The sequence below is a fragment of the Pelophylax lessonae genome, assembly GCF_965119305.1.
Source record: "Pelophylax lessonae genome assembly, chromosome: 1".
NCBI lineage: Eukaryota > Metazoa > Chordata > Amphibia > Anura > Ranidae > Pelophylax > Pelophylax lessonae.
The window spans coordinates 895664086-895683646 of NC_138768.1; the positions used below are offsets into that span (position 1 = coordinate 895664086).

At 52.4% G+C, this 19561-nt stretch overlaps 1 protein-coding gene across 1 annotated transcript in view; it reads right to left on the reverse strand.

Annotated features, from left to right (window-relative positions):
* LOC309550980 (myosin-IIIb-like) overlaps positions 1-19561 on the reverse strand; it is a gene marked incomplete at its 5' end in the record, with an annotated part of 122881 nt that overhangs the window by 32765 nt on the left and 70555 nt on the right. Inside the window, 3 exons of the mRNA XM_082251400.1 lie at positions 10015-10126; positions 11060-11173; positions 16336-16401. Coding sequence (XP_082107526.1) covers positions 10015-10126; positions 11060-11173; positions 16336-16401 — 292 coding nt within the window. The remainder of the gene's footprint in view (positions 1-10014; positions 10127-11059; positions 11174-16335; positions 16402-19561) is intronic.

The window sequence follows — 19561 nt, forward strand, 5'->3', positions numbered from 1 at the left end:
GAGAGGGGGTCCTAACCCTCCATTACTCCGGAACAGCTGTGTAAGTCACCGTATAGCACAGATATAGAAGATACTTACGGGGCTGGCGGAGCCAAAAATACCTCCAGTCATGGGAAAATGGGAGATAAAATACTGGAAGCTGTATATAGATTCTCGGGATATAAACGCAATGGGAATGAACTAGAAGTGCCTCGTAAGATGGGATAGAACCCCTGATAAAAAGAACTTACCGTAAAATCCTTTTCTCTGAAGTTCATTGACAGACGCAGTCCATCATCTTTAGACCAATGGGTTATGCTCCTCCTACCAGGAATAGGCACAAGGCAGGAAAAAACTTTAACCACGCCCATGGGGCTGTCCCTGCAGGCATAACCCCACCCACTCTGCTATCAGCAATCAGTGTTTAGAAGACAAGAAAGCCCCATTCACTCATAGAGGGGTGGGTGCTGCGTCTGTCAATGAACTTCAGAGAAAAAGATTTTACGGTAAGTTCTTACAAAAATCCGGTTTTCTCTATCGTTCATCGACAGACGCAGCGCCATCATCTTTAGACCAATGAGATGTCCCAAAGCAGTATAATAATGAGGGGTGGGAAGACAACGCAAAAATACGTAATTCCCCAAAGGCTAAACCTACCAACCAGGAACAACTGGAGCTCAACCACCAGGAACAACTGGAGCTCAACCACCAGGAACAACTGGAGCTCAACCACCAGGAACAACTGGAGCTCAATCACCAGGAACAACTGGAGCTCAATCACCAGGAACAACTGGAGCTCAATCACCAGGAACAACTGGAGCTCAATCACCAGGAACAACTGGAGCTCAACCAGAAACAACTGGAGCTCAACCAGAAACAACTGGAGCTCAACCAGGAACAACTGGAGCTCAACCAGAAACAACTGGAGCTCAACCAGGAACAACTGGAGCTCAACCAGTAACAACTGGAGCTCAATCACCAGGAACAACTGGAGCTCAACCAGAAACAACTGGAGCTCAACCAGAAACAACTGGAGCTCAACCAGGAACAACTGGAGCTCAACCAGAAACAACTGGAGCTCAACCAGGAACAACTGGAGCTCAACCAGTAACAACTGGAGCGCAACCAGGAACAACTGGAGCTCAACCAGGAACAACTGGAGCTCAACCAGGAACAACTGGAGCTCAACCAGGAACAACTGGAGCTCAACCAGGAACAACTGGAGCGCAACCAGGAACAACTGGAGCTCAACCAGGAACAACTGGAGCTCAACCAGGAACAACTGGAGCTCAACCAGAAACAACTGGAGCTCAACCAGAAACAACTGGAGCTCAACCAGGAACAACTGGGACTCAACCAGGAACAACTGGAGCTCAACCAGGAACAACTGGAGCTCAACCAGGAACAACTGGAGCTCAACCAGAAACAACTGGAGCTCAACCAGAAACAACTGGAGCTCAACCAGGAACAACTGGGACTCAACCAGGAACAACTGGAGCTCAACCAGGAACAACTGGGACTCAACCAGGAACAACTGGGACTCAACCAGAAACAACTGGAGCTCAACCAGAAACAACTGGAGCTCAACCAGGAACAACTGGGACTCAACCAGGAACAACTGGAGCTCAACCAGGAACAACTGGAGCTCAACCAGGAACAACTGGAGCTCAACCAGAAACAACACATACCCTCAAAGAGAAACAAAAAAGGTTCTCTTTAACCACTTGCTGGCCGCCGCACGACTATTTACTGCGGTGGTCAGCCGCTCCTGGGCAAACCGACGTAGTACTACGTCACTCGCCCAGGAGCCTGTAGGGGGCGAGTTCACCGCCGGAGGCGCACTCCCGCCCCCGCTCGTTCACGGCCATCCCCGTGCGAGTGACTGGTGGCTCCGATGTCCGCCGCTCACTCGCGATCTCCCGCTGGAGAGGGAGAAAGGCAGGCGGATGATGTAAACAAAGCCGTCTGTCATTCTCCCTGGTGTAACTGCAGAGACTATCGATCCTGCTATGTAGGATCGCATTTCTCTGTGGTTACATCATAAGCCACGCCCCCCACAGTTAGAAACACGCCCCTAGGGACACACTTAACCCCTTGATCACCAATAAAAAGTTAACCCCTTCCCTGCCAGTGTCATTTTTACAGTAACAGTGCATTATTTATAGCACTGATTACTGTAGTAATGTCACTGGTAACCCCAAAAGTGGCAAAAATGTCAGTCAGGGGTCCGATCTGTCCGCCGCAATGTCGCAGTCCCGCAAAAAAAAATCGCAGATCGCCGCCATTACTAGTAAAAAAAATAAACAATAAAAATGACAAATCTTTCCCGTAGTTAGTAACATAGAATGTGTCGGCAGATAAGAACCATTTGGCCCATCTAGTCTGCCCAATATATCTGAATCCTATGAATAGTCCCTGGCCCTATCTTGTATGAAGGATAGCCTTATGCCTATCCCATGCATGCTTAAACTCCTTCACTGTATTTGCAGCTACCACTTCTGCAGGAAGGTTATTCCATGCATCCACTACTCTCTCAGTAAAGTAATACTTCCTCATATTACTTTTAAACCTTTGCCCCTCTAATTTAAAACTGTGTCCTCTTGTGGTAGTTTTTCTTCTTTTAAATATGCTCTCCTCCTTTACCGAGTTGATTCCCTTTATGTATTTAAAAGTTTCTATCATATCCCCTCTGTCTCTTCTTTCTTCCAAGCTATACATGTTAAGGTCCTTTAACCTTTCCTGGTAAGTTTTTTCCTGCAATCCATGTACTAGTTTAGTAGCTCTTCTCTGAACTCTCTCTAGAGTATCTATATCCTTCTGGAGATATGGCCTCCAGTACTGCGCACAATACTCCAAGTGAGGTCTCACCAGTGTTCTGTACAGCGGCATAAGCACTTCTCTCTTTCTACTGCTTATACCTCTCCCTATACATCCAAGCATTCTGCTGGCATTTCGTGCTGCTCTATTACATTGTCTTCCCACCTTTAAGTCTTCTGAAATAATTACTCCTAAATCCCTTTCCTCAGATACTGAGGTCAGGACTGTGTCAAATATTCTATATTCTGCCCTTGGGTTTTTACGCCCCAGGTGCATTATCTTGCACTTATCCACATTAAATTTTAGTTGCCAGAGTTCTGACCATTCTTCTAGTTTTCCTAAATCCTTTTCCATTTGGCGTTTCCCTCCAGGAACATCAACCCTGTTACATATCTTTGTGTCATCAGCAAAAAGACAAACCTTACCATCGAGGCCTTTTGCAATATCACTAGTAGCTGCGATAACTTTTGCGCAAACCAATCAAAATACGCTCATGGTGATTTTTTTTACCAAAAATTTGCAGCAGAAAACAAATTGACCTAAAATGTTAAAAAATTTAGATTTTTACATTTTTTTTGGGGGGGAATTTCATATAAAAAAAAAATGTGAAAAATATTGTTATTTTGTTATTTTTTCAGAATTGTCACTCTTTTTTTGTTTATAGCGCAAAAATTAAAAATCGCACAGGTGATCAAATACCACCAAAAGAAAGCTCTGTGTGTGGGAAAAAAAAAGGACGTCAATTTCATTTGGGTACAGCATTGCACAGCCGCGCAATTGTCCGTTAAAGTAACGCAGTGCCGAATGGCAAAATATGGCCTAATCAGGAAGGGGGTAAAATCTTCCGGTCTTAAAGCGGTTAAAAATACGCTCATTGAGAATTTTTTTGTCAAAGACATGGAGCTAAATACATTTTGGCCTAAAAATATGACAAAAATTTAATATATTGGATATTTTTTAAAGTAGAAAAATATTGTTATTTTTTCAAAATTTTCGCTCTTTTTTTATTAATATCGCAAAAAATGAAAAGCGCAGAGGTGATCAAATACCACCAAAAGACCGCGCAATTGTCAGTTAAAGTCGCGCAGTGCCAAGTTTCAAAAAAATGGACTGGTCATTGAGCAGCCAAATCCTCCGGTGGAAAAGTGGATAAGCAGCAGCCTGCAAGACTTTGTAGCCAAAGGAAGCACCCAGGGATGCCAACACATCTACTTTGTAGAATTTTGTGAACTTAGGCACAGAGGACCGAGTTGCCGCCTCGCACACTTACAGCACCGACACCTGATGGAGAAAAGCCCAAGATAGACTCAGTGCTCTCATAGAATACGCCTTCACCGGGAAAGGAGGAACCTGACCCTTCATTGAATGAGCCTGAACCACCATCTGCCCGATCCATCTGGATATGGTCGCAGCAGACGCAGCCACACCTTTACAAGGTCCTTCAGGAAAGGCCTCTGACTTCCTAAAAGACTCAGTGGCCTCCAGGTAAACCCTGAATCACATCCAAAGAATACAAAGCAATTTCCTGGGGATGCGTGGGCTTAGGACAGAGTGAAGGCAGCACAAAGTCTTCATTCAGATAAAAGTCCAAAAACCACCTTGGGAAGAAACGACTGATTAGGTCAAAGTACCACCTTATCTCTGCACCCCCAGATAAGGAGAGCGTGTAACGGAAGTGTAGGTGGAACAGAACGCACACGGAGAGCAGGAGTGCCAACAAAGCCTTTTATTGAACGGTAGCAGGTAGGCTCACAAAGAAAGGGGCCAAAAAAAGGGGCCCAGGGTCAGACCCAACGCGGGTAGGACAGAGTTCTAGGTAACAGGGTGGGCTCACGATAGAGCAGGCAAAGTCCTGGCCAGTGAGGGATTGGGCCACACACAGGTCGGGGCACATAATGAGGTGACAAAGTCCAGGCAGAGTTCTGGTAGGCCCAGGGTTAATCCACTCATCAGTAGGCAGGTACAGGGTTAATCCACACTCAGGGTTGGCTGCAGGATTGAAGAGGCCCGCGGGAACCAATAGGAGAGTCCGTGTTCTCTGGCTGCAGCCCAGGGACACACAGTCTGACCAACAGCAGAGAAGAAAGGCAGGAGGGACTCTCGCTCTGCTATATAATTTTAGGAGCTGCCCTCCAGCAGGTGGCTAGGCAATTCCCAGCCTGGCGTCAGGTTGCCCCGGGAACCAGCCCCGCCCCCCTCTACTCAAGCCCACACAAGGAGTGTGTTCTTTGTCCCCAGTGAACACCAAGGCGGAGAAGCAGACTTTCCGGCATCTGGCCGGGGAGGGGAGAAGGACAGCACAGTGGGGGGGGGCAGGCAATGGAGTGAGCAGCCACGGGGGTGGGGGGAGAATCCCATGCTGGGGAGGATGGCAAAGTACTGGGGGTTCAGGGAAGAGGAAAAGAAGGGGGGGGGAAGGTAAGGCCCGTGAGAGCGGCATGATAATGCCGCCAATTCAGACGCCCTGTGGGCAGACGTGATAGCCACCAAAAAGGAAACCTCCTGGGACAACGAAAGCAATCTCCCGAATGTTCTCCAAAGGAGGCTTTTGAAGAACAGATAATACCAGATTGAGGTCCCAAGGCGGTAGCGGGGATCGTGTCGGAGGAGCCATATGGCGGTACTCCCTGTATGCAGGGAAGGAATCAAGGCATGCGTAGCTAACGGGCGTTGGAAATATACAGCCAAAGCCGACACTTGGCCTTTGATAGTGCCCCAAAGCCAACCGCTGCTCAACTCAACTCTGCAGAAAGGCCAAAACCCTATCGATCAAAAACAAGCGAGGGTCCACCTTCAGTGATTCACACCATGAAATATACGATTTCCACGTACGATGATAGATCTTCCTGGAAGTCGACTTCCTGGCCCTCAAAAGCGCAGGAATCACAGAGTCAGAAAGACCTCTCTCAGCACCCGGCCGTTAAACCAGGATGGAAGATCAGCCTTGAGACAGCAGATCTTCCCTGAGAGGAAGTCTCCAAGGAGCATTGGCGACCAACCTTACCAGGTCTGCGTACCAAGACCAACGAGGCCAGTCTGGAGCCACCAGAATGACCGGAATCCCCTCCACCTCTATCCTGCGTAGAAGCCTCGGCAGGGGTTTCAACAGAGGGAAGGCATAAATCTGTTGGTACCGACCCCAAGGAGCCACCAGTGCATCTATGGCATCGGCCAGAGGATCCTGAGACCAGGCTATGAACCTCTGCACCTTCTTGTTGAGGCGAGAAGCAAACAGATCGACCTCGGGTGTCCCCCACCGAACACACAAGAGATGACAACCTCTGGCTTTAGGGACCACTCCCCTTGATCCAACACCCAACGACTCAGGTAATCGGCCTGCCAGCTGTCCGCACCTGGAATGTGAACAGCAGAGAGCCCTGGAACAAAGCTTTCCACCCAGGCCAGAATCTCATGCACTTCCTTGGCCGCCAAGACACTCTCGGTGCCCCCCTGGAGATTGATCTTAGCCACAGCTGTGGCATTGTCCGATTGAATCCGAACCGAACAATCTTGTAGATGAGTTGTTCAATGGCTCAGACAAAGCTTTACTGCTCGGAGCTCCAAAACGTTTATCCGTAGTTTAGAATCTTCCAATGTCCAAATACCCTGGGCACAAAGCTTCCCCAGTACCCCCATCCTCCCCAGCCTAACAGGCAGGCGTTTGTGGTTACAACTTTCCAAAAAAACGGGAGAAAGGACTTGCCCCGTGTGACGTGAGTCACTTTCGTTGGGGGGCTTGTGGAACCCAGATTGCTTCTGAGAGGTTGGGAGACTCCTTGTCCAGCTTCCCCGGCCCCTCTTATGTGTAAATCATTCTTTGTCTATTAGGGGCACAGGGTGACCAAGAACCCCAGTCTGGTCTGCACTAATTAGACTCGCTGTACAACCACACCGGACTCAGCATTTCCTGTTACCCCGGTTATCCTGGGTTCTATATGTGTGGTTAGTGTTGGGGGAGGGGCTCTTTCACTTGGGATAATAATATTTCTGAACAATGTCTCTCAGGAAATATATGAAGATATATTGCATAAAGTGTTTTCATAGACCCTTGCTAGTGGGGTGGGGGTTTGTTATTGTTGAATACCTGCATTCCAGTGTTCTATTGTTCCTGTCTGCCTTGAGTAAGCTTATTATGGGATGTGTATGTTTGTGTGGATTGGCTAAGGGGGAGGGGTTGTCAGAGTGTTTATCTCCTTCTGCTTTGTGTTTCAATAAACAGTTTGATTCTGGTTTCACTCCAAAACTTGTACTGTCTAGTTCTTGAGGTAACTATAGCCAGATTCACAGATCCTGTGTTCCAGAGCTTAGGAAGCAGGTTACTGGTGGAGATACCCAGTCGGGGTGTCCGGGTTCCGTCACACCCCGGCATAGAGCTGGAGACCGGATCCACCACAACAGAGCAGACTGTGTTGTGGCTCAACCGAATCGAAGAGTCCAAGGACTTCGTATCTTTGTTCCGTTTTACAAGAATCTCCCTTTGCAAAGGTCTGGTATGGAAATGAGCAAAAGGAACCGCCTTGAAGGTTGATGCCATCAGACCCAAGGCCCGAATGCAAGTCCACAGTGAAGAGGGATTGTTTGCCGTAAGCAACCGAATCCCCCCCCCTGCAATTTTTGCAGCTTGTCCGCAAGGAGGAAAAACCTCGCCAAAGCCGAATCCAGAGCAGAGCCGTAACTAGAACCTTCAGGGCCCCGATGCAAGAAACCATGAAGGGCCTCCCGGACCCCTGGCTGGGGCCCTTCCCTTCAAGCCTGGGGCTCTTCCCACTGATCCTGGGGCCCTTTACTCTCGCTGCAGGGCCCTTTATTACGGTTCCGCAGAGGGACCCTTTCACAAGTTCGGCAGTGGGCCCCCTTCCTGCCATCTTGGGGCCTCCACACGGTGGTGGAATGCCAGAGCCCGGTTTCAAGTGTGACCTTTGTGATCTGGAAGTTCACCCACTGGTGTCAGTAGTTTTTATTTTTTGGTATTTTTATTGTATTATTTTTTATCATTTTATTTTATTTTTTTACAATGTGACTGACTATGACTCTGTCCATTCAGAAAAGGAATGAGCTGGTAAATTACATATTTACTGACCCCTTCCTGGTTCTCTATTGTGACACACCCCCTGCAGCAGCCGGCAGGAGAGGGGAGGGAGCACAGTGGGGGGGGGGGGAGCACAGTAGTGGGAAGGGGGGTGGACTAGGGGAGCACACAGGGGCCCAGAGACAGCAGAACACAAGTGAATTGGATAGGAGGAGAGGCGGAGGCAGCATACAGAGGAACCAATCTCCTCCATTTTCCTCCTGCAGCGACAGGAGGAAAAAGGAAAACAGTGATTTCTCTACATGCTGCCCCCGCCGCCCCTCCTATCCAGGTGTACAGGGGAGCCGCACAGGCCCTGGAGCATGGTGCCCGGTTGCAATTGCAACCCCTGTAGTTACGCCCCTGATCCAGAGTCAGACCAGATAATCCAATCTCAAGGAAGGCATCAGTTTGGATTTCCTGAAATCGATGTTCCCCCTGAACTCCTGCAGGGTTTTGACGGTGATCATCAGGTCGCCCATAAGGGTTGAATGGGAGTCCACTCTCAACAGAAGATCGTCTATGTACCCCAGGACCGCAATCCCCCGTTGGCGCAGCAATGCCAACACAGCTGCCCAACACCTTGGTAAACACCCTGGGAGGAGGAGAGACCAAAGAGTAACGCCACAAATTTATAATTCTCCTCTACTACCGCAAAGTGAAGAAACCGCTGGAGACCAAACAGGGATGTTTAGAGGCATCCTTCATATCTATGGAGGCCAAGAAGTCTCCCTGGTGCAGTGATGCCACTACCGTTATAATGGATTCCATCCGAAACTTCTGTACCGGCACAAACCGGTTCAGGGCCTTGAGATCCAGGATTGGACGCACCTTGCCCTCTTTCCTGGGCACGGTGAACAGGATTGAATAAAACCCTTGAAAAATTTCCTGAGAAGAGACCGGTACAACCACTCCGCGTGACAGACCCCAGGCGCCAGGTCACATTGGCGACTAGAATTAGCTGCCTGGGCTACAGTGCGGCAGGGGTTCTCTCCCCATGCTAGACATCCCAAGTCTCCCGTGAGGTGCAGGGAGTCTCTCGGGAGGTGCAGGGAGTCTCCCGTGAGGTGCAGGGAGTCTCCCGTGACGTGCAGGGAGTCTCTCGGGAGGTGCAGGGAGTCTCCCGGGAGGTGCAGGGAGTCTCCCGTGAGGTGCAGGGAGTCTCCCGTGACATGCAGGGAGTCTCTCGGGAGGTGCAGGGAGTCTCCCGTGACATGCAGGGAGTCTCTCGGGAGGTGCAGGGAGTCTCTCGGGACGTGCAGGGAGTCTCTCGGGACGTGCAGGGAGTCTCTCGGGACGTGCAGGGAGTCTCTCGGGAGGTGCAGGGAGTCTCCCGGGAGGTGCAGGGAGTCTCCCGGGAGGTGCAGGGAGTCTCCCGGGAGGTGCAGGGAGTCTCCCGTGAGGTGTGGGAGTCTCCCGTGAGGTGTGGGAGTCTCTCGTGAGGTGCAGGGAGTCTCTCGGGAGGTGCAGGGAGTCTCCCGTGAGGTGTGGGAGTCTCCCGTGACGTGCAGGGAGTCTCTCGTGAGGTGCAGGGAGTCTCTCGGGAGGTGCAGGGAGTCTCTCGGGACGTGCAGGGAGTCTCCCGGGAGGTGCAGGGAGTCTCTCGTGAGGTGTGGGAGTCTCCCACATGAAGGCTGCGGCTCCCTGACACCTGCAAGTGCCGGGTGATGTCCCAGCTGTCAGAATGGAGCCGATGCTTCCTGTATAGATCTGGCTCCATCCAGTCACAGGCGGAGTGATATGAAATGTACCCCACCCCCCCCTCTGAGGAGACGAGAGATACAGGAAGCATCCGCTCTGCATGCTTCCTCCAGCGCTGCTCCCATACTCCGGGGTTGGTGAGTCTCAGAGGAGCAGCAGTACCAGCCAGCAGTGAGTATTATCCACAGCAGTAGACGCCAGCAGTAAGTCACATGTGCTAGGGGTGCAACCCAGGGGCAGTGGAGTAGTAAGGGTGTAGTACCATTGTAGTAGCAGTGTAGAATTGGTGTAGTAAGGGTACAGTAGGGGTTTAGTAGGGGTACAGTAGGGGTGTAGTAGCGGTGTTTATACAGTGAATTCCAGGGGGCAGCATTCCCATTAGCTGATCAACCTTGAATATGATCTACCTGTGGACAGCCTCGGAGGGGGAGGGGAGACAGAGGACCTACCTGCGAAGAGAAGGCCGAGTAGTCCGGTGACACTGCTGATGAAGAGGTTCTGGATGTTGGTTGGGACGGTGTCTCTGTTCTTCTCCAAAAACCCGACCGCCGTGTACTGAACCTGAGAGAGACATGGGGGACAATGAGGAGACACGGCCCTTCTACCCCCACTCACCCTAACCCTAGGGACCCTCATTTACCTCCCCCCCAGCATAGGGGACCCTCACTTACCTCCCCCCCAGCATAGGGGACCCTCGCTTACCCCCCCCCCCCCAGCATAGGGGACCCTCCCTTACCTCCCAAGCATAGGGGACCCTCCCATACCTTCCCAGCATAGGGGACCCTCCCATACCTTCCCAGCATAGGGGACCCTCCCTTACCTTCCCAGCATAGGGGACCCTCCCTTACCTCCCCAGCATAGGGGACCCTCCCTTACCTCCCTAGCATAGGGGACCCTCCCTTACCTCCTCAGCATAGGGGACCCTCTCTTACCTTCCCAGCATAGGGGACCCTCCCTTACCTCCCCAGCATAGGGGGACCCTCCCTTACCTCCCCAGCATAGGGGACCCTCCCTTACCTCCTCAGCATAGGGGACCCTCTCTTACCTTCCCAGCATAGGGGACCCTCCCTTACCTCCCCAGCATAGGGGGACCCTCCCTTACCTCCCCAGCATAGTGGACCCTCCCTTACCTCCCAAGCATAGGGGACCCTCCCTTACCTCCCCAGCATAGTGGACCCTCCCTTACCTCCCAAGCATAGGGGACCCTCCCTTACCTCCCAAGCATAGGGGACCCTCCCTTACCTCCCCAGCATAGGGGACCCTCCCTTACCTCCCAAGCATAGGGGACCCTCCCTTACCTCCCCAGCATAGGGGACCCTCCCTTACCTCCCCAGCATAGGGGACCCTTGCTTACCTCCCCAGCATAGTGGACCCTCCCTTTTCTCCCCAGCATAGTGGACCCTCCCTTACCTTCCCAGCATAGGGGACCCTCCCATACCTCCCCAGCATAGGGGACCCTCCCATACCTTCCCAGCATAGGGGACCCTTGCTTACCTTCCCAGCATAGTGGTGAATGATGAATCCGGGGTCCCTTCCTCGCGCTCGTTCGAAGTGCGGATTTGTTTTACATCCGATGCACAACTTCTCCAGAAACGCGTCGTCTGAGGCCTGTGGGGTGAAAGGTGAGAACACTCAGTAGGGGACATGAGTGGGGGACACAGGGGGGACACCAACATGACTGAGGGACAAAGGGACAGGTTCTCACTACTGAGCAGATTGTCCACTTCCTTTTTCGGGGACCTTTTACTTTTTAGGACCCTTATTATAATCGCCATTATTGCTAGAAAGACTTTTAGCCCCCAAACATGGGAGACTTCCTGAAGGCAGAGAGCCCCCAAACATGGGAGACTTCCTGAAGGCAGAGAGCCCCCAAACATGGGAGACTTCCTGAAGGCAGAGAGCCCCCAAACATGGGAGACTTCCTGAAGGCAGAGAGCCCCCAAACATGGGAGACTTCCTGAAGGCAGAGAGCCCCCAAACATGGGAGACTTCCCGAAGGCAGAGAGCCCCCAAACATGGGTGACTTCCTGAAGGCAGAGAACCCCCAAACATGGGAGGCTTCCTGAATGCAGAGAGCCCCACAACATGGGAGACTTCCTGAAGGCAGAGAGCCCCCAAACATGGGAGGCTTCCTGAAGGCAGAGAACCCCCAAACATGGAGACTTCCTGAATGCAGAGAACCCCCAAACATGGGAGACTTCCTGAAGGCAGAGAGCCCCCAAACATGGGAGACTTCCTGAAGGCAGAGAGCCCCCAAACATGGGAGGCTTCCTGAAGGCAGAGAGCCCCCAAACATGGGAGACTTCCTGAAGGCAGAGAGCCCCCAAACATGGGAGACTTCCTGAAGGCAGAGAGCCCCCAAACATGGGAGACTTCTTAAAGGCAGAGAGCCCCCAAACACGGGAGACTTCCTAAAGGCAGAGAGCCCCCAAACATGGGAGACTTCCTGAAGGCAAAGAGCCCCCAAACATGGGAGACTTCCTGAAGGCAGAGAGCCCCCAAACATGGGAGGCTTCCTGCAGGCAGAGAGCCCCACAACATGGGAGACTTCCTGAAGGCAGAGAGCCCCCAAACATGGGAGACTTCCTGAAGGCAAAGAGCCCCCAAACATGGGAGACTTCCTGAAGGCAGAGAACCCCCAAACATGGGAGACTTCCTGAAGGCAGAGAGCCCCCAAACATGGGAGACTTCCTGAAGGCAGAGAGCCCCCAAACATGGGAGACTTCCTGAATGCAGAGAACCCCCAAACATGGAGACTTCCTGAATGCAGAGAACCCCCAAACATGGGAGACTTCCTGAAGGCAGAGAGCCCCCAAACATGGGAGACTTCCTGAATGCAGAGAGCCCCCAAACATGGGAGGCTTCCTGAAGGCAGAGAGCCCCCAAACACGGGAGACTTCCTAAAGGCAGAGAGCCCCCAAACATGGGAGGCTTCCTGAAGGCAGAGAGCCCCCAAACATGGGAGACTTCCTGAAGGCAGAGAACCCCCAAACATGGGAGGCTTCCTGAAGGCAGAGAGCCCCCAAACATGGGAGGCTTCCTGAAGGCAGAGAGCCCCCAAACATGGGAGACTTCCTGAAGGCAGAGAACCCCCAAACATGGGAGACTTCCTGAAGGCAGAGAGCCCCCAAACATGGGAGACTTCCTGAATGCAGAGAGCCCCCAAACATGGGAGACTTCCTGAATGCAGAGAACCCCCAAACATGGAGACTTCCTGAATGCAGAGAACCCCCAAACATGGGAGACTTCCTGAATGCAGAGAGCCCCCAAACATGGGAGACTTCCTGAATGCAGAGAACCCCCAAACATGGGAGACTTCCTGAATGCAGAGAACCCCCAAACATGGGAGGCTTCCTGAAGGCAGAGAGCCCCCAAACATGGGAGGCTTCCTGAATGCAGAGAACCCCCAAACATGGGAGACTTCCTGAAGGCAGAGAGCCCCCAAACGTGGGCCTGGTATAGATTTTGGGGGTGGGACCCCATGCCGTTTTTTTTTCTTAATTCTGTCATAGGATTCCCCTTAACCACTTAAATACAGGGCCATTTCACCCCTTCCTGCCTAGACCAATTTTCAGCTTTCAGTACTCATTGGCATCTATGGGAAATCTTGGTCAGCTTGGCATGGCACTGCTCAGGAACTATAAGTGACAGGGACACAAAACCTGGGGAGCACTGAGAGGGGATCCAGAACTACAACATATCCATACATTATAAAAGTGGGGTGTAACCTGTACACTACACTGACTGCACTACACTAACTCACCTCACTATCCACTAACTACCCGCCTAACCTCTATTATCACACAGTATACTACACCCATGTAAGCAGCAGCCTTATGTAGCGTGGACTTAGCCCCTGGGCCATGATTGGCTAATGGCAGCCTATCTTTGGCCAAACATGGCTCTGACAGGACACTGTGCTGTGATTGGCCAAAGGATACAGGTCATGTGCATGCTCTGGCCAATGATCAGTAATTTATTCACTGCACCAGCGCAGTGCATTATGGGGCGCTCATAGGTCGGCGAACTTCCCGCCGAGCGCCCCATTTGTTCGAGTGTTCAGCGAACATCAAGCCCATCCCTATGAAATAGTGACACCGACAATATAATCCCCATTTGTGGTCAAATATAAAATATGACGAGTAATCCGATACCAAACATGTCAGGTTTTAGACCCCTAATGTCTCCTCTACCCGACCTGAGACCCCCCCCAATGTCTCCTCTACCTGACCTGAGACCCCCCCCCCAATGTCTCCTCTGCCTGACCTGAGACCCCCCCAATGTCTCCTCTGCCTGACCTGAGACCCCCCCAATGTCTCCTCTACCCGACCTGAGACCCCCCCCCCCAATGTCTCCTCTGCCTGACCTGAGACCCCCCCAATGTCTCCTCTACCTGACCTGAGACCCCCCCTAATGTCTCCTCTGCCCGACCTGAGACCCCCCAATGTCTCCTCTACCTGACCTGAGACCCCCCAATGTCTCCTCTACCTGACCTGAGACCCCCCCAATGTCTCCTCTACCCGACCTGAGACCCCCCTAATGTCTCCTCTACCTGACCTGAGACCCCCCCTAATGTCTCCTCTGCCCGACCTGAGACCCCCCAATGTCTCCTCTACCTGACCTGAGACCCCCCAATGTCTCCTCTACCTGACCTGAGACCCCCCCAATGTCTCCTCTACCCGACCTGAGACCCCCCCCAATGTCTCCTCTACCCGACCTGAGACCCCCCCAATGTCTCCTCTACCCGACCTGAGACCCCCCAATGTCTCCTCTGCCCGACCTGAGACCCCCCCAATGTCTCCTCTACCCGACCTGAGACCCCCCCAATGTCTCCTCTACCCGACCTGAGACCCCCCCAAAGTCTCCTCTACCTGACCTGAGACCCCCCCAATGTCTCCTCTGCCTGACCTGAGACCCCCCCAATGTCTCCTCTGCCTGACCTGAGACCCCCCAATGTCTCCTCTGCCTGACCTGAGACCCCCCCAATGTCTCCTCTACCCGACCTGAGACCCCCCCAATGTCTCCTCTACCCGACCTGAGACCCCCCCAATGTCTCCTCTACCCGACCTGAGACCCCCCCAAAGTCTCCTCTACCTGACCTGAGACCCCCCAATGTCTCCTCTGCCCGACCTGAGACCCCCCCAATGTCTTCTCTACCCGACCTGAGACCCCCCAATGTCTCCTCTGCCTGACCTGAGACCCCCCAATGTCTCCTCTGCCTGACCTGAGACCCCCCCAATGTCTCCTCTGCCTGACCTGAGACCCCCCCAATGTCTCCTCTGACTGACCTGAGACCCCCCAATGTCTCCTCTGCTTGACCTGAGACCCCCCCAATGTCTCCTCTACCCGACCTGAGACCCCCCCAATGTCTCCTCTACCTGACCCGAGACCCCCCCAATCTCACCTCTGCCTGACCTGAGACCCCCCTAATGTCTCCTCTGCCCGACCTGAGACCCCCCCCAATGTCTCCTCTACCCGACCTAAGACCCCCCCAATGTCTCCTCTGCCCGACCTGAGACCCCCCCAATGTCTCCTCTGCCAGACCTGAGACCCCCCCAATGTCTCCTCTACCTGACCTGAGACCCCCCCAATGTCTCCTCTGACTGACCCGAGACCCCCCAATGTCTCCTCTGACTGATCTGAAACCCCCCAATGTCTCCTCTACCCGACCTGAGACCCCCCCAATGTCTCCTCTGCCTGACCTGAGACACCCCCCAAATGTCTCCTTTGCCCAACCTGAGACCCCCCCAATGTCTCCTCTACCTGACCTGAGACCCCCCCAATGTCTCCTCTGCCCGACCTGAGACCCCCCCCCCCCAATGTCTCCTCTGCCCAACCTGAGACCCCCCCAATGTCTCCTCTACCTGACCCGAGACCCCCCCAATCTCACCTCTGCCTGACCTGAGACCCCCCCAATGTCTCCTCTGCCCGACCTGAGACCCCCCCAATGTCTCCTCTACCCGACCTGAGACCCCACAATGTCTCCTGTGCCCAACCTGAGACTCCCCCCCCCCCCAATGTCTACTCTATGCGACCTGAGACCCCCCCCAATGTTTCCTCTGCCCGACCTGAGATCCCCCCAATGTCTCCTCTACCCGACCTGAGACCCCCCCAATGTCTCCTCTACCCGACCTGAGACCCCCCCAAAGTCTCCTCTGCCTGACCTGAGACCCCCCCCAATGTCTCCTCTGCCTGACCTGAGACCCCCCCAATGTCTCCTCTGCCCGACTTGAGACCCCACCAATGTCTCCTCTGCCCGACCTAAGACTCCCCCAATGTCTCCTCTGCCTGACCTGAGACCCCACAATGTCTCCTGTGCCCAACCTGAGACCCCCCAATGTCTCCTCTGCCTGACCTGAGACCCCAAATATCTTCTCTGACCGACCTGAGACCCCAAATATCTTCTCTGACCGACCTGAGACCCCCAATGTCTCCTCTGCTCCACAATGCTGCTATTTTAAGCACAAATCAGGTTTGAATAGCTGGAGCCAAGAAATGACAGCTGTGACCCCTGGAAGTGACAAAATATACAAGACATCCGGGGTCACCAGTCACAGGAGGCATGGGGAAACGTAAGTTCTGGGGTCACCAGTCAGAGGAGGCATGGGGAAACGTAAGTTCCAGGGTGACCAGTCACAGGAGATCACCCCCCGGTGATTTTGGCCTGATAACATGAATGAAATTAATGAATCCGGTAACTCTGCTTTCCATAGGAGAAGCTGGAGCGACTGTCAGACTGAAGGTAGGTGGACCCAGAAAATAACACTCACCCGCGGGAAGGACGTCTGCTCATCTAGAATGGAGAGAATGCCGGCTGGCCGGGCCAGGAAGAGATCCTTGTATGGAGAGAGAAGAGCGCCATTAATACCAAATCTGTATACAGATAGGGAGTTAACCCTTTCACCATCCCACAAAGGACTGACCACCACCCCAATCATCCATAGGTCATCTATAGAGATCACCAACTCCGACAACAGAGGACTGACCACCACCCCAACCATCCATAGGTCATCTATAGAGAGATCACCAACTCCGACAACAGAGGACTGCCCACCACCCCAACCATCCATAGGTCATCTATAGAGAGATCACCAACTCCGACAACAGAGGACTGCCCACCACCCCAATCATCCATAGGTCATCTATAGAGAGATCACCAACTCCGACAACAGAGGACTGCCCACCACCCCAATCATCCATAGGTCATCTATAGAGATCACCAACTCCGACAACAGAGAACTGCCCACCACCCCAACCATCCATAGGTCATCTATAGAGAGCACCAACTCCGACAACAGAGGACTGCCCACCACCCCAACCATCCATAGGTCATATATAGAGAGAACACCAACTCCGACAACAGAGGACTGCCCACCACCCCAACCATCCATAGGTCATCTATAGAGAGATCACCAACTCCGACAACAGAGGACTGCCCACCACCCCAATCATCCATAGGTCATCTATAGAGAGCACCAACTCCGACAACAGAGGACTGCCCACCACCCCAACCATCCATAGGTCATCTATAGAGAGATCACCAACTCCGACAACAGAGGACTGCCCACCACCCCAACCATCCATAGGTCATATATAGAGAGAACACCAACTCCGACAACAGAGGACTGCCCACCACCCCAACCATCCATAGGTCATCTATAGAGAGATCACCAACTCCGACAACAGAGGACTGCCCACCACCCCAATCATCCATAGGTCATCTATAGAGAGCACCAACTCCGACAACAGAGGACTGCCCACCACCCCAACCATCCATAGGTCATCTATAGAGACAGCACCAACTCCGACAACAGAGGACTGCCCACCACCCCAACCATCCATAGGTCATCTATAGAGAGACAGCGCCAACTCCGACAACAGAGGACTGCCCACCACCCCAACCATCCATAGGTCATCTATAGAGAGACAACACTAACTCCGACAACAGAGGACTGTCCACCACCCCAATCATCCATAGGTCATCTATAGAGAGATCACCAACTCCGACAACAGAGGACTGCCCACCACCCCAACCATCCATAGGTCATCTATAGAGAGATCACCAACTCCGACAACAGAGGACTGCCCACCACCCCAATCATCCATAGGTTATCTATAGAGAGCACCAACTCCGACAACAGAGGACTGCCCACCACCCCAACCATCCATAGGTCATCTATAGAGACAGCACCAACTCCGACAACAGAGGACTGCCCACCACCCATAGGTCATCTATAGAGACAACACAAACTCCGACAACAGAGGACTGCCCACCACCTCAATCATCCATAGGTTATCTATAGAGAGCACCAACTCTGACAACAGAGGACTGCCCACCACCCCAACCATCCATAGGTCATCTATAGAGAGATCACCAACTCCGACAACAGAGGACTGCCCACCACCCCAACCATCCATAGGTCATCTATAGAGATCACCAACTCCGACAACAGAGGACTGCCCACCACCCCAACCATCCATAGGTCATCTATAGAGAGACAACACCAACTCCGACAACAGAGGACTGCCCACCACCCCAACCATCCATAGGTCATCTATAGAGAGACAACACCAACTCCGACAACAGAGGACTACCCACCACCCCAATCATCCATAGGTCATCTATAGAGAGATCACCAACTCCGACAACAGAGAACTGCCCACCACCCCAACCATCCAAAGGTCATTTATAGAGATCACCAACTCCGACAACAGAGGACTGACCTCCATCCTAACTATCTATAGAGAGACAACACCAACTCCGACAACAGAGGACTGACCACCATCCCAATCATCCATAGGTCATCTATAGAGAGATCACCAACTCCGACAATAGAGGACTGCCCACCACCCCAACCATCCATAGGTAGTCTACAGAGAGACAACACCAACTCCGACAACAGAGGACTGACCTCCATCCTAACTATCTATAGGTCATCTATAGAGAGACAGCGCCAACTCTGACAACAGAGGACTGACCTCCATCCAAACTATCTATAGGCCATCTATAGAGATCACCAACTCCGACAACAGAGGACTGACCTCCATCCTAACTATCTATAGGCCATCTATAGAGATCACCAACTCCGACAACAGAGGACTGCCCACCACCCCAACCATCCATAGGTCATCTATAGAGACAGCACCAACTCCGACAACAGAGGACTGACCACCATCCTAACCATCCATAGGTAGTCTACAGAGAGACAACACCAACTCCGACAACAGAGGACTGGCCTCCATCCTAACTATCTATAGGCCATCTATAGAGAGACAACACCAACTCCGACAACAGAGGACTGACCTCCATCCTAACTATCTATAGGCCATCTATAGAGAGACAGCACCAACTCCGACAACAGGGGACTGCCCACCACCCCAATCATCCATAGGTCATCTATAGAGATCACCAAGTCCGACAACAGAGGACTGCCCACCACCCCAACCATCCATAGGTCATCTATAGAGAGACAACACCAACTCCGACAAAAGAGGACTGCCCACCACCCCAATCATCCATAGGTCATCTATAGAGAGACAACACCAACTCCGACAACAGAGGACTGCCCACCACCCCAACCATCCATAGGTCATCTATAGAGAGACAGCACCAACTCCGACAACAGAGGACTGACCACCATCCCAATCATCCATAGGTCATCTATAGAGAGATCACCAACTCCGACAATAGAGGACTGCCCACCACCCCAACCATCCATAGGTAGTCTACAGAGAGACAACACCAACTCCGACAACAGAGGACTGACCTCCACCCTAACTATCTATAGGTCATCTATAGAGAGACAGCGCCAACTCCGACAACAGAGGACTGACCTCCATCCAAACTATCTATAGGTCATCTATAGAGATCACATACTCCGACAACAGAGGACTGACCTCCATCCTAACTATCTATAGGCCATCTATAGAGATCACCAACTCCGACAACAGAGGACTGCCCACCACCCCAACCATCCATAGGTCATCTATAGAGAC